General features: G+C 35.6%; 1 protein-coding gene across 1 annotated transcript; it reads left to right on the forward strand.

Annotated features, from left to right (window-relative positions):
• Positions 1–1,995: 1,995 nt before the first annotated feature.
• Positions 1,996–4,321, forward strand: LOC9653547 (WRKY transcription factor WRKY51). Its single transcript, XM_002978378.2, has 3 exons — positions 1,996–3,229; positions 3,293–3,418; positions 3,526–4,321. The coding sequence occupies exons 1-3, from the start codon at positions 2,487–2,489 to the stop codon at positions 3,689–3,691; spliced, it is 1,035 nt and encodes a 344-aa protein (XP_002978424.2). The 5' UTR covers positions 1,996–2,486; the 3' UTR covers positions 3,692–4,321.
• Positions 4,322–15,776: the final 11,455 nt, after the last annotated feature.

Here is a 15,776-nt window from a genome sequence, read left to right on the forward strand (position 1 = left end):
GCCTGGTCACGTCAATGAAGCTCCGCGGCAGAAGTTCTTGAGAGGCTTGGCAAGCTCCGCGGCGCGAGTGTTACCACTCTTGCTAGCGATTGGCTGATAAACCACACAGCGGCTGCGCGAAGGAGAGCTTTCTTGGACGCAAGCGCCGGGCATTGCTCCAGCTGCTGCTTCAGCTTTGCAGACGCGGCTGAGCAAGACCGTGTACGAGGAGCCATCGTGTTCCATTAGGCCGTCGGTGATGATCTCGCCAGTGCGATCGTCTGGCCGAGATACCTCAGCAAGATGTGGTTCATGTGGAGAAGAGAGATCGCACTCAAGTGAGCCCCTTTTACTTACTTTGTAGACTCAAGACAACTCTAAAAATTATGAAACTAAACTCTCTAGAAAGCTACAATCTTGTAAAAAATGTAAACTTAAAAATCTTGTTAGAACGCGCTTAAAAACCTTATAATATTGGCAAACACATACTTAGATGGAAAATTGTAAAGATCTTACAGCTACCAACAGTAAAAATTATGTACTTAGTCTCACTAAAATACTCTTGCCAAAATCTATCCATCCATATAAAGAAAGATCTTCTTTTGCAAATTTATGCAAAACTTCTCTTACACTCTAAATAAAAGAGTGCAAGAGAAAAATGTTGTGAACTTTTCAATTTCAGGCCAAATCACACAAGAATTCTTAAAAAAGCTTGTGAGTAAATCTATCCAGAGAAATAAAAAAAGATCAAAATAGTTGAAAATTTAGTTTATGCCAAGCTCGTAAAGTGATTGTTGCATGCATAGTAGAAGAAAAACTCATTTGTATGCAACATTTTAGGAACAAAAATAAAAAATTCTTGATGCTAAAATGAAGTGTTAACCCATTTAACTCTAGTGCATAAATCAATCAACAACCAAGCCACAAAGAGGAGAAAATGATTGTTCTTGGCCAAGAAATGAGAAAACTCACGAATTTATAAATAGTGTGACAAATGGCATAGTTGAGCTCTTTAATATCCTTGAAACCTTTTTACTACTTGTTACATCATTAGAAAGTAAAGATCTACAGAAATTCCCTTAAGAATCATTCTAAAGCCGAAGAAAACAAAAAATTATGAGGATTGGCTAAAAATAAATCTTTTCTAAATGTTGAAGCTTTGGGAAATATTCTTTAAAAATCAAGTAAACTCTATTGAAACCCTAACAATGAGATCCTCTAAAATCTTGCTCAACCATACTAAATGTGTCTCATGCACTACATTCTCAAGATATTAACAAAAGATCAGTAAAATGCAATATAAATGAAACTATAAACCACTTCTACAAAGGTAATATAATGCTTTTAATAACATGATACGTCTTCAAAAAGAAGAAAAAAGATTTTATATTGCAAGCAGTAGCACCCATTACCATTATAGTGGATAGTCCATATTTGCACATGGGCACAATTTTTTAATTCTTAAAAAAATATCTTTAGTTACACTAGATTTCTCTTTGGAGAAAAAGAGCACTTGATGAGCAACAATGTCTTCGCATATCCACTTTGATCTGCATTCCTTTTATACTTATGGCATAGCTCTCCATTTTATCTTTTAGAAACTTGCCCAAAGCTAATTCAACATCTAATTTCAAAAATTAGATTCTTAACAACTTTAGTTTGTAATATTTAACAGAAAACTTAGGATCATTAAGATTATTACTAAGAAAGAGCAAGAAATAGTTAGTATTAGTACTTCTTATTTTTCTGGTGTGATTGATAATTTAGTTCAGTTTTCTATGCGGCTTTATGATATAGACCATATGGATTAACGAATCATAATCATACTTATCTTTTTCATAATTTTGGAAGTACTTTTAATTATGGTGCTTTATGAATAAGATTGAATCTCGCAGATATTTCTCAGTATTTTGAATTCTTATAAGAAAACCTAAAGGGTTTAGGGTTAAGCCCTTAGTTTTTTATTAGGTGCCTTAAAGAAACTTTGACTTTCTAAAGTCCACGATCGATTAAACAGAGTGAGCGCTGTTTTGGGTAGGGCGAATCGACCATTTTCCCCTTGGAAGCTTATCACACCTGAGCGCCATCGATCGATCAATCCACTGTCACTCCAAGCATTGGTGAGTTCGTCCTGGATCATCGTTTTCCTCGCCCTTGGAGGCCCCTTTCCTCTATTTCTCGCTTCCTCGTCGATCTAATGCTCGCCCAACCGAGAAGAGGGAGCCGTGCGTGCGTGTGTGCGTGTGGCTGCCGTGACTGACCTTGGCAAACACGACGAAGGCAACGAGGGTGAACAGCCAAGAAAACTCTTCGTTTCCACGGCGACAAGCGCGCTGCGTCGTTGACCCCTCCATCTTTCTCGCTCTGATCGCTCGCTGACCTTCCAATCCCATCTTTCTCCTCTTCTCTCCCGTGTTCTTGAGCTCGTGCTTGCAATCTTGGTAGAAATCCCCTGCTCTTCTCAAATTTCTTTCTAGTCTCTAGAGTTCTTGCCAGATCTTCTAGCCATGACAGAGGTCCTCACAAATTTCATCTCCTACGAGCCCGATCGCTCCAAGGCCGCGATGGATTGCTACGAGGCCGTGTCGGAGGTCGCCAAGACGGGGCTCGACAACGCGCAGCGCCTCATCCAGATGCTCTCCCAGCGCGCCGCCGGTCCCTCCTCCTCCTCCACGGCGCTCGATCTCCACCTCCACAGCCAGCGGCACCACCACGACGACGATCCCGCGTGTAGCACCGCGGCGCTCGAGGCCATCTCCAGCTTCCGCAAGGTCGTCTCTCTCCTCAGTAGAACAGGCCACGCTCGATTCCGCCGCGGCCCAGTCGGCGGCGCTGGAAGCTCGAGCTCCCTCCAGGCATTCGCGGAGGCGCCCCACTGCCCGCCGCGGGCGGCGCCGCCGGATCTCCGCCACGGCGCTTCCGCTTCCAGGGACTCTTCGTACGATTTCCTGCCCAGATCGAAGCTCATCGCTGCCGCCGCCGCCGCGGGCGTCTCGTCCCACACCAACGTCTCGACGAGCTCCACGGCCCCGCTGTCTAACACCTCGCTCTCCACGACGCGATCGGCCGCCACTTTCAGCATGGATTGCGTGAGCGTCGGGAGTGGCGACGCTCGCCCGCCACTCCCACCGATCTGGCCCAGGAATCCTGGCGGTGGAGGAGGAGGAGGATCTTCCGCCACCAACAAGAGGAAATGCAGTGGCAAGCCGGAGGATCACGCGTCTCTCAAGTGCCACTGCTCCAAGAGAAGGTCAGTGTTCTTCACTTTGCTCGATCGATCGATCCATAGCTTAGCCTGTTCTTGGAATTCCAGGAAGCTGCGATTGAAGAGGACGATCAAGGTGCCAGCGATCAGCAACAAGATGGCGGAGATCCCGCCCGACGATTACTCGTGGAGGAAGTACGGGCAGAAGCCGATCAAGGGGTCGCCACATCCGAGGTAAGAACTAGCCGTTGACTGGAGCTAACAGTTCGTTTACTAGAGTTGACTAAATGTTGGCTAGAGTTCACTTATGTTGACCAGCGCTGACTCTTTGTGTTTTTCAGGGGCTACTACAAGTGTAGCAGCATGCGCGGCTGCCCGGCTCGCAAGCACGTCGAGAGATGCCTGGAAGATCCCTCGATGCTTATTGTCACGTACGAGGGCGAGCACAATCACAACCAGGGATCATCCATCGCGGTTGCTCCTCCGCCTCCTCCGCCGCCGGCGTAACGAGAGAGAAGAAGTGGTGGAATCTTTGCGTTTTCTTCTTCCGCGCTTCGTCCATCCGTTTTGCAGCGCTGATCTGTACGTTTTGGAGGGATTTGGGGGCGAGAAAACAAAAAAGAAAGGATGGATGGAGTGTGAGACGAGAGGCCCGATGAGATTCGTGATGATCGGATCGGCGCGAGAGGAGACAAGCGCAGCAGAAAAGAAAGCAAAAGATTCTCTCCACCTTGAAACGGGTCAACGGGAGGATTCGGCGGTGGCGGTGATGGTGGGCGGCGGATATTCGCTTCTTTTATTTGGTGTTTGACCGGTGGTGTGGTGCGGAATCTCGCCATCACGAACACAAGAAAACAAAGCAAAGGCAGGGCTTTTGGAGAATAGAAAAAATGGGAAAAGCAAAGTGGACAGAGCGGAAATAGCTGGCGTGATGGATGGCTACACAATACTCATGAAAGGGGTAGAAAATTCGCAGATGGGACGTACACTGGCACAAGTTTGACTTCTCCGCTGTCCCTGCGACGAGGAACAGTGGTGGCACACCCGCACTCACCAAACAGAAAACAAAGGAAAATTTTTGTGGTCAACCGTTTAATTTGATCTTCTTTGTTTAATGGCAGCATTCTGACAAGATTTTGTGGATGGACCATAAACATCTATTCTATTCTATTCTATTTTGGAGAGAAATTCGTAATTTATTAACGGTTTTTCATGAGAATTGGCAATAAGAAGAAATTCAAGATTTGGGATGGAAAGCTACTCAATAAGTCATGATTAATAATAATATAGATTATGAGTATTTCCCTGTATAAAATTGAGAACCAAAGTAAATTCAAGTATTATGACTATATGTAACACCCACTGTTAATTTCTTTTAGCCCATCAAAAATAAAACGGAACCTTCTTAATTAATACAAAATGATTATATTTTACTTAAGGAGATGTCTTAATATAAACTGAACCATCTGTCAGATAATCCAAAACACATATGTAATAGCATAAATTAGTATTTATAAAATTTATAATACTTATTGTTAATTCCTTTTAATATTTCATTTAATATTTTTACATATTGCTAAAAGAAAATTTTATTTATAAAAATTCTATTTATTTGAAAATAAATTGATTCAACATTGATTTAGACTAAAAATCAGTATGGTCAATTAATATTAAAATACAGATTTATATTAATTAACAATTTATGATAGTAAACATGACTAACTATATAGAAAATGTTTATTAGCTTCTAAGTTCTTCAACTAATAAACTATTGTACTAATTTGTATAGGTAAACATTCAATATATATCAGTATTGAATGAAAAAAAAGTAAAATGATAAAACTTAACTTTAAACCTGATTATTTTAATGCTGAAAATGAAGCATAGTTCAAGCATTCAAGAAAAAAGTATAAGGATTCTATATTTTAAGATTTTGATGCAGTACTCAATTTGGATCTTAATGTTTACAATTATAAAATATAACTCTCTCATTCAATTTCCTAGAGACTCCACTATTTTATAAAACACAAAACAAATATAAGAGAAATAGTATTTGAAAAATAAAATCAATTGTGACACACACACACACACACACACACACACACACACACACACACACATATATATATATATATATATAACACTTATAAATATTCTCCTTAAATTTTTATAATAACAAATACTTTTTTAACAAAATATTAGTTTTATTGAAAGCTTGCTTAGTGCTCTCAATATATTTTCTGGAATAGTTACTACTTATAATTATATAAAAGAATATAAAACTTTAAGTGGATTTTGGCATATAATTTATTATAATATATTTAGATTAATAATTTCTTCAATTAGAAAAAAATTACCATTAATATTTATAATTAAGAAAATATATTAATTTATAGAAATATAAGTGCATGGAATATAGGAATGGAATATAGATATGTGCATATTAATTAGCCCAAAACCCTAGCTTATAGGAGATCTATAAGCTACCTTATAAGAGTGAGTAGTCTAGATTAAAACTAATCTGATACTTATCAAAGTCCCACTACACTAATATTAATATATGGCATTGTAATTGTACATTTAGACATCTCATCATCCCTTCATCTCGAAATGATGAAAGATAGTCAAATGTAGCATATGTGATCATGGGATGAAATTTGAATATAATGTTACTATGGATCCTTAAAACTTTAAAGGATAAATAGGGATAAAATAGCTACTAAGGGCTCTCTCATCAAACAATTACCCTTTCTCCAATTAACTTATGGGGAGGGAGATAGAATGTGCTATATTAGGGTTCTTTCGTAGACGGGCTGGGATCTAGAGAAACATTAAGAGGAGGTATCAGTAGATTTGTAGGTGGTGCCAATTTTTCTTATCCCTTTATACAAAGTGTTTCAACTAGTACACATACACAATTTCTAGAGGATTGGCTTATTGAATATTATACTAAACCTCATAAATTTGTGGTCCAAACTTGCATAAGACTCGATAGAGTCCTTTCCACTAAACAAGAAGCCTTTTAGACAAACCATATACCATAAGATTGGGAAAAAAGAGTAACACCAAGTCATCCATTTTATACTTTGCAAGTGGACAATAATAAAAGTTGTAGCATTGTTGTTGTTCCACTTATATACAACCTAAGTATTTATCAAACTTTACTTAGACCAGTGGAAAAATATTTGTCAAATATCAATCCCAAAATCTAGCATCGATAACTTATGGTAATCATGAAGGTAAACTCAACTCCATTGGTAGTATCGAATCATAACCATATAAGAGTTTATATACTGAAGCATCAATAAAATTCTATACCCTGTGACATATGTATATTGAAGAGATGGCAAATAACTATCTCAATTTGAATGTTGCAAATTCATGTACTTCATAATTATCCCTTTGAAAGTCCAAACAAGCCATTCCACCAAACTATTTGACTATGGATGATAAACACTCCTAAAAGTGTGGTATGTCCCCAATCGAGATATTAAACATGAAATGCCTCAACCATAAATATGGGACTATTATCTGAAAAAATTCACTCTAAATAGGAATGCTGGAATAACACTCAATTGAAGAAGAAGTATCTAACATCAGTTGCAAACACACTAGCAAGAGCATCAACTTCCACCCAACGAGTCAAGTAATCAGAAGTAATAATGACATCCTTATTACTAATAATTGATTATAAAAAATGCTTTATCAGATTAAATGCCACCAACTCAAATGAACGAGAAATTGTAATAGACTCCAGCTGTCTTTCCATAGCACAAGGGGGAATATTACAAGCTTGGCACCAAACGTAACTACACATATACTGGATAATATTATATTCCTTCTCCAACCAATAAAAAGACCTATGTAAATTTTCGGTCACATGATAATATTCTATATACTTGCCTAAAATAAAAGAATTAGAGTAGGTATGGAGAAAATATGGAATAAAGATTGAAGGCAGCACTAGCCATTAAATGATCATTAGAATCTGTCCCTACAAAATAAAGAAAATTGTTTTCAATATGATATTGAGAATGAAATGCCAAAATGACAAGTTATCAGCAAATGATGCAAGATTCTTAAACCCATCACAAACTCTTCGGATCCACGACTCAACCTTTTGAGCCTTATGAACCTCGTCAAGAGCAAGTAAATCTTGCTCCACACCTTGTGAACACTGAACTTCAAGTATAACAATCATCGACGGCATAGAATCCTCATGTAAAAAATTATAGATGCTAGAATAACATACTTGTTAGAAATATAAGAAAAGAGCAATGAAGGAAGAAGAGCTCGAAAAAATGAGGAAGAGCTCGATTAGCATCAGTATAAAACTCTTCAAGTGATGAACAATATCGAAATCATATATTTGAAGCTTTAAAGCCCATCGAATAATATAACTAAGTAAGTTCTTCCACTTTAATAATGAAGTCACTACATCATGATCACCTTTTAGTAATATTTGAGAACCATGTAGATATGCATGAAGTTTCTCAAAACCCCAAACTGCTACTAAACATTCATTCGTTATTGTAGAATAGTTTACCTTTGTTGATTGTAATTTACATCTGATATATGCAATAGAATGGTGCTAATCAAGCATATTCAAGCTTTCTTGCATCAACACACCTCCAAGATTGATATAAAAAACATCCACACTCAAAATGAAAGATTGAGTGTAGTTAATATATGGAGGAGTTATCAATAACACTTTAAAATCCATAAACACATACTCATAGTTTACAGACTATATGAAAGATGATATTGATAATTTCAATAATGTTTGCAATGGTGCAGTATGATTAAAAAAATGATTAAAAAAATGACTAAGATATTGCATATTGCCTAAAAAGCATTGTAAATTGTTCACACACTTTGGAATAAGGAACTTGAGAACAACCATAAATTTGTCAGGATCAACTTGCAAACCTTTATAAGAAATATAGTACTCAAGAAAGTAGTGTCCTTGGACCCAAACATACACTTTGATTGCTTCAATTTTAAACTAACTTCTCACAACCAATTCAATACCTTATGAATTGGTCATAACTATGAACTATTCATATAAACTAAAAGCATCTCAGTGTCCACTATAAAAGGACATTGTTGATGCCAAAGTTTCCATTTAGGAAATAGAGGTTGTCAATTTGGAAAACATTGACAATGTTAATAAATGTGACCAACTTCATCACATGTCCAACAATGGATATCACGACCATGACCACGTTCTCACCCTTGTCCTTGAACTTAGGCAACAACAACATTAACCTCCATTGGAAGTAGAACCACCTCTTATAGAAAGTAGAGCTAAAAGACGTGTAACAAGAAGTGGAAGAGGCAATGTCTCATAATATTATGTCAAGAAAAGAGCATCATCAAAGGTAGTTGGAACAAATACATTCACAGGTCTTATAATTTTTTATGAAGTATTGGCCACAATATTCCCAACTTAGTTTGCTATAATATATATGGCTCTACACAAAGTAAAAGGCACTAGAAACAAACACTAAATTGCATCACTGACTTATATGACCTTTGATAAAAATGATGTAATTGTTGGAAGGCATTATTATAATCATTAATATGTCTAAATGCATATTTGAAGACATCTAGGAAAACGCTTGAATCTATATAAGTGGTTGCATTCAAACCATTGTACTAATGTAGTGCCGTCCCTTTGAGACATATGGGAAACTCACATAAACACTGAGTATCTTCCCAAGAATGATATGTGTTAATCACTATAAAATGATCAAACCAATAATATATATCATCCCCATGATTCCTACGGAAAACTTTTGGCCAAATGCAAAGATTGGTAACAAAAGTAAAAGGAGTTGTACTATGCGCCATGAATGCCATTATCAATTGAGTCTAATTATTCAACAACAACTGCATAGCATTGAGCAATTGCACCAATTGTTACTCTAAAGTCAAAATAGGAAGAGGCTACTACTTTACTATGAAAATGAATGAAAAAGAAAAAGCAAAAGAAAATAAATTGAAAAAGTTATAAAGAAAGGAAGATCTAAATGATATAAATATTATATCTAAACCAAAATTCTAAATCTAAATACTCCTTAAGGGCAATTAAAACTACTTTTCATTTACATTGATGTAAGTGTATGGAATATGGAAATGGAATATAGAAATGTGTATATTAATTAGCCCAAAAACCCTAGCTTATATATAGGAGCGAATCGTCTAGATTAAAACCAATTCGTTAGCTATCAAAATTCTAATATTAATACATGGTATCATAGTTGTATACTTGGACCTCATAGAAATAAATTAATAAATGAAATTTTTTCTGTTATACAGAAAATTTTAAGCAAGTGTTCTAGTATAATAATAAGAAAATGAGAGTGCTTAACAATACTAGGGAGTCAACCACAATTTATAATGTCAATGAGCTATGTGATATCTTTCTTATTAAATGCCTAGCCAAACTTAGATTGCATGCTATATAAGATTAAAGTCATGAGGCAGTGATTATCATTTTCTCATAAAAACCTAAACATTCTATAAAATAATTGATATTTGAAAAATATGAAATAAGAGATATTTATTATAAACTGTCATGCTACAGAGATTTCAAATTATTACATTTGTTTGCTTGGTTTTAGATTTGCCTATAGCCTTGAGAATCCAAGCTTAAGGATTCAAGGCATATTGACAAAAACCAAGGCCACATCAAAACTTAATTAAAAGGAGACTTCTTTGAATTTTTTTTTAATTAATTAAGATCATATATATGAAAGTATATAATTCTAGTAAGTCTTAAATATTAACACAAAATTAAATAGAATAAAAAATAAGTTTTGAACGCTTACATTTATATATATATTCACTCACTTTAGTCTTTTTAATTTTCATTTTATGCCTACTAATACACCATAAGCATATACCTCCACTCCTCACTTAACTTTGAAAGCAATTAAATCTTTTGGCTGTATGATTCTTTGAAGGCACCACAAGACTAAAATATATAATGAATGAATGAATGAATAAAAGAAATTGTAAAGAAATCTTAAGCTTAAGATAAGAAATAATATTTTTTTGGCTGCCACCTAGGGATAAGGCCATTTTGTGAAGGCCCTAATTCTCTTACATTGCCCTAAGCTCCTCTGTTAGTTGATAAATGAGCTTGTTTGTGATTGTTTATAATTTGGTTCTCCAACAATATAGTATGGTTTAAATTGCATGAAAACATTATGGCTCTTAATTTACCTCATCAAGGTTAGTTATTTTATGGTTATCACTTTTGATATAGAAACCAAACAATAATTTCACAGAAAGATACAAAGAAAATCTCATCTATTTTAATCTTTACTGACACATATAAATTATAGGTTTTATACACTAAAATTGAGTAAATTCAAGAGTATCTCAAGTCTATTGTCTGATTTGATAAAAGCATGACACACTTTTAGCAAAAACTTTTTAGACTTAATGCTTATAATTGTTCAGGGAAACCAAGTGCCATAAAAGTTTTTAAAAAGAGTTAAAATTATTTTTGAAATCATCAAGTCTTTTAATGATTGCAGAAAGGAGCCCAAATTTACTTAGCACTAAACAGTACAACTAAATCATTCGAGACAAAAGAGATTTGGTTTCTACAATTATGCACAAATGATCCAGATACAAAATTACAAGATGTTTATAAAAGTTATAAGGGCATTCTACTTATCTTTTATCTTTAAAGGTAGTTTAGCTTGAAGCAACAGCCACAACAATTTTGTTGGATGGTGGGTTGTTAAATAGTGGTGGTTGCCAAACTTAGTGTTTACAAATTAATAGGATCCTTTCACAAATTTTTAATAATAGTAATCATCTCCACACACTATTGCAAATACATATATACATACATACATATATAAATGTATGTTTTTTAAATATATCAATACATATGTATATACATGTATATATATAGTAATTTTTGATAAAATTTAGCTAGTTATATTCTGATATCCATCAAAGCTAATGATAAAGTGCACTCATGACTTTAATATGACCATCGAGATGCTTTAGCCAGTACAAAATGCAAATGCATAAAGAAGGAAAAAGATAAAAAATAATACTTTCTAACAATAAATTTTACTTACTGTGATATCTTTGAAACTAAATAGTTCATTTTGTCTAGTAGGTGGTTACATGTTACAGTGGTATAAAAATTGGTAAAAAGTGATCAAAGTTTTTATGAAAATAAATGTAAACATCACAAAACTAGTTTAAAAATTAATTAACAACTTTTATATAAAAATTATAAGGTTTTTTTAGAGTAATTTCAATTACTTTTTTTTAATAATTTTTGTATATGATTGTAATGTAAATTTGTTCACAATACACTCAGCCACTTAACTCTTTTTCTATCCAAGAATAACATAATATTAAGAAAATGTACACAAAGAACAAAGTAACTTACTTTATTCTTCAAACTAAAAAATCTTTGAAAATCACTAGTTTGCTCAACATCATAACATTTTGGGTGTTTGAACCCAAATATGATCCTATGTTCCAAAAACCATAAAAACTTTCTTAGAGTCTAAAAAACCAAGTTTCCTCACAAAAGAAACATTTAAAATGTATAGTTATTGTCCTAATATGTTCCTCCTACCTTAAGGATTGTTTTTAATACATTGAATCTAAGTGATCAGAGCTGGTTCTTACAAGACATCGGTATTATAAGCTTTAGTCGGTTTACTTGTATGATGAAATCAATTATATCATATAACCATATAAAGTGAGATTTATACTTGAAGAGTTGTTTACTCACATAAGATAATAGTGTTTCATCTATGTCTCTCTCTTGGGTAGTTCCTAATATGTGCAAAAATGCATAAAATTGGTAATATAGAATCCAAGGCAAGAATTGTCTCATGCCAAAGATGGGCTTTAAGATATAAACAGATGGTCTTTGCTTAAAATAGTGAAGCTAAAAATAAATCTCTAATTTTATCATACTAATAACAAAAGGAGATTGGGAAAGCTATAGCCATGGCTAGTCCAACTCTCTCTCTATAAAATCTAGTGTGATTTGTTTAGAAATGCTAGCACCTAGAAGACATTAAAGCTTCTCATTGCACTATGAGACTATATCAGGACAAATGTTAAGAGCACAAGCATTTCATTTGGCAAGGTTGCTTACAATGTTCTTGTTGTTGTTCATTTTGCAAGTAAAATGTCACTCTTAAAAATAACAAAAAATTTATTACCTTTGTCAACTATTGAAATGATCTATGTAGTGAGAAAGAAATCTACAAGTAAAATAAATATCAAGGTGCTTTCCCCGATATGGAAATATGCCTTAAACCAAGATGTCTCCTTCGGGTGGTAGGTCAAAGCTAGTGATTTGTTCTACCTGGTCACTAGGGTTGCCAAATTCCTTCTATCAACCTGAGAACTTTGGAAAAGATTTCACTTTATTTTTATCTCAAAGTTTTATGGTAGATAATGGAAAGAGCTTGTCTGAGAGAATTACACACATACTTTCTGAAGTTATTGCAGATCTCTCTTCCTCTAAAAAGGGGAGCAAGTAAAGCCTTGGATTATGATCACACAAGATTAATCCATGGGGATGGATCTTGGTAGTGCAAATTCAACTAAAGAGGGATTTGTGGTGTTGATGGTTCTCTCTTACCTATTTTAGTAATATCCAAGAATAAAATATTGATTACAAGTAGTGCAAGGCTCTTTCTCTCTCTTGATTCTCTTATGTAATGTTAAATTCCAGTTGATGCTAAGAATATTCTAGTAAGTACTTAATATTAAAAAAAAAGAAACTTACTTTTTCCAATAAAATCAAAGAAATAAAAAAAAGCGTCTATATCCAGGAACCTATGGAGTGGAAAGATCACAATCAAGATGCTACCCACTAAGCCCCTTATCCCAGCTATAGAGCCTTGTGCTAGTGGCTATGGTAGGCCCTAGTTGCCATCATGCAGGACATGGCCATAGCATGGGCTGGCTTGTAGTTAGATTTGAAGAAAAAAAAACTAAGAATAGTATTGAACTTTGAAGTAGATGGAAGGAGTTTGTGTGTCAAGACTTGACACATTTCCTGCTAGGGAGAAAGGTCAAAAGAAAGTAGATTTACTTATAGCTGTGCAAAAGTTCCTTATATAAAAGCTATAATTTTGGAAGGGAGCAACATTTTAACTATGTGATTTATTTTTCATCACACTCTATTTCCATGTGAGGCCATACCACAGTCAGTGGATCCCTTCAGGACAAAGACGTACTCATAAATGCCCAATATATAGAGTCATGTTTAAAAGAGTGTAATTGAATAGTCATTTATAGCTTTTGATGCTACAAATAAGTTAGTCACAAAAACTTTGCAAGTGTAAGTGCTAAGCATTTACATCCACTCTAGTTGCGTAGAGGAGGGGAAGAAATTACTAGCAAAGATCCTAGGATTGTCCTTTTCCAAAAGTTTGTAAAGAAACGAATAGGAAGAGGGGAAAAGGAAGAAATTCAGAAGTGCTCTTGCATCCTCCTCACCGCCAATAAGTTTTTTAGCAATTTATACAATCATAATTATCTTTTCATACATCTTTGTGACTAAGTTGATGAAGCATACATTCAAAACCGAAAGAAAGAGTATAAGTACACCTATAGTAATAGAAGTTCAATTGCCAGATTCTGGTAACCAACGCTTTATAAAAATTTAGGAATTCACCTTAAGCTCCTGAAGAACATAAATTTTAAATCATGGTTATCAAGAAAAATCTTCACTTACTTCTGTTGTCATTAAAGTGTTATAAAACTATTTGTGTTCTAGTCACCTAATACAACATCCAAGATCACAACTTTGAATGAATCACTCTTTTACCTTCTAGCAATTTTTGACAAAGTCACAGTGGTAGCTTTGTACTTGCATAAGATCCATCACGAAAGTGATATTGCCTAAGATCTAGAACAATATTTAGAGTGATAAAAGTTGATAGTAACATGAATTCTCTGGCCATCACCAAAACGTTAAAATCAAATGGGAAAAACCATAAGTTCACCTCTTGAGTAAAAGTTGCACCAACTGCACATATAACTAACTCAAACCCCCAGTAGAGTGTATATATATACCTTTGAAAGAGCCAGAAGCTACATTTTGATTATGGTGGATATTTAGACCCAATCGTTCCATCCTCTTCATCTCACATCACAAAAAGAACTGGTGATAGCAGATTACTCATTCCTATAAGAAAATAGTGGTTTTTAACAGATCATGCTATACTTGACAGTAGCCCAGATCAAAGTTGTAACATAAGTGATTAAAATGTCATGGATCAAATCGTTGCTGCCATCATAATGCACACAGGTGTTGGGAAGACACCATCGTCCTCTAAACGTAAGCAGAATCATGGTTCAGCCACAGCTGAATGTCTGCCACAAGCTCATGCAACATATCCTAACGCTGTCATGTAAGATGCTTGCAAGCTCGCTCAACGATGAAGCACTCACTGATTCTAGAATATGCAAGGAGCTGGTCCTTGGATTCACTGTAGACGCCAAAAGCCTCACCACAGTGCTCAAGTTGTAGCCTAGGGATGTGGGGCTTGGAAGGAGAGCTCGGCATGTGGAATTCTATTAGAGAGAGATGCTGATGTATCGAGTTGGACATGTCCTCTAGCAACCAGCAGATTTTTTATTCCATGGTGGCCAGGAGCATTGAGCCCTAGAACTCACTACAGCCGGGTAGGAGATATCAAAAAAGGAGAACTCTGACTCAAGAAAGTTAGCAGAGGATGAGCAATTCTCACAATTGATTGACATAGGCCTAACTCCATGTATTTCTTACACTGTCTAAGACGATTTCAATGAATTTTGTCTTTAGGTTTGTTAGAAGAAAAGATTGTGTTGAGGATTATGAGATTGGAGTGCTATTACTGGAAAAATTTATGTAACTCATAAATGAAGTGGAAGCATATGGCAAATGCCATTAATTCTTGGGCTATTTGAGAATAAAACTTATTTTTTACATATTTTGACAAACTGCTGGGAACTACTCTATTAATAATACAGACCTGGAACTATGTTGCCTTGGTTTTTCTTTTACTATTGTAACTTAACATTATCTATTGCAGAAAGTTTTCTAGCTAGTGGACTTCCATCCCTTTCTCCGGCTTCACGAGCTTCATGAGCTTCCCATGAATTCGCTCGAACAGCTCTTGTGTAGCCAGGCTTGCACATGCCAGAATTGCAGCAACAGAAAACCTTGGCGCCTGCTACACACCCTCCATATCTGACTACATCCTTGAGAAGAAATCCAAGGCTACCTCGGCTTCACCGTTTTGAGAATGTCCCAGTATAACTGTCGTCCAGAAGACAACACCTCGACGGCAATGCCTTTGAAAACTCCACGGGCCTCCACCATGTTGACAAGCTTTGCATATATGTCCACTATGGCTGGTGATGAATACATCAGACTCATAGCCGCTGCAGGCAAGCCAATCTAAACACGTGGAAAAGCCTTGTCACTGTGATCGGAGCCTTTTGGTCTCGCTGCCAAAGGCCTTAGCACCGCAACGAACGGTTGACCATCTGGCACGCATCCCTCGCATTGCGTGAGAGAGAAGAAATAGATGACCTTGTT

This window comes from Selaginella moellendorffii, unplaced genomic scaffold (genome assembly GCF_000143415.4).
Source record: "Selaginella moellendorffii unplaced genomic scaffold, v1.0 SELMOscaffold_37, whole genome shotgun sequence".
NCBI lineage: Eukaryota > Viridiplantae > Streptophyta > Lycopodiopsida > Selaginellales > Selaginellaceae > Selaginella > Selaginella moellendorffii.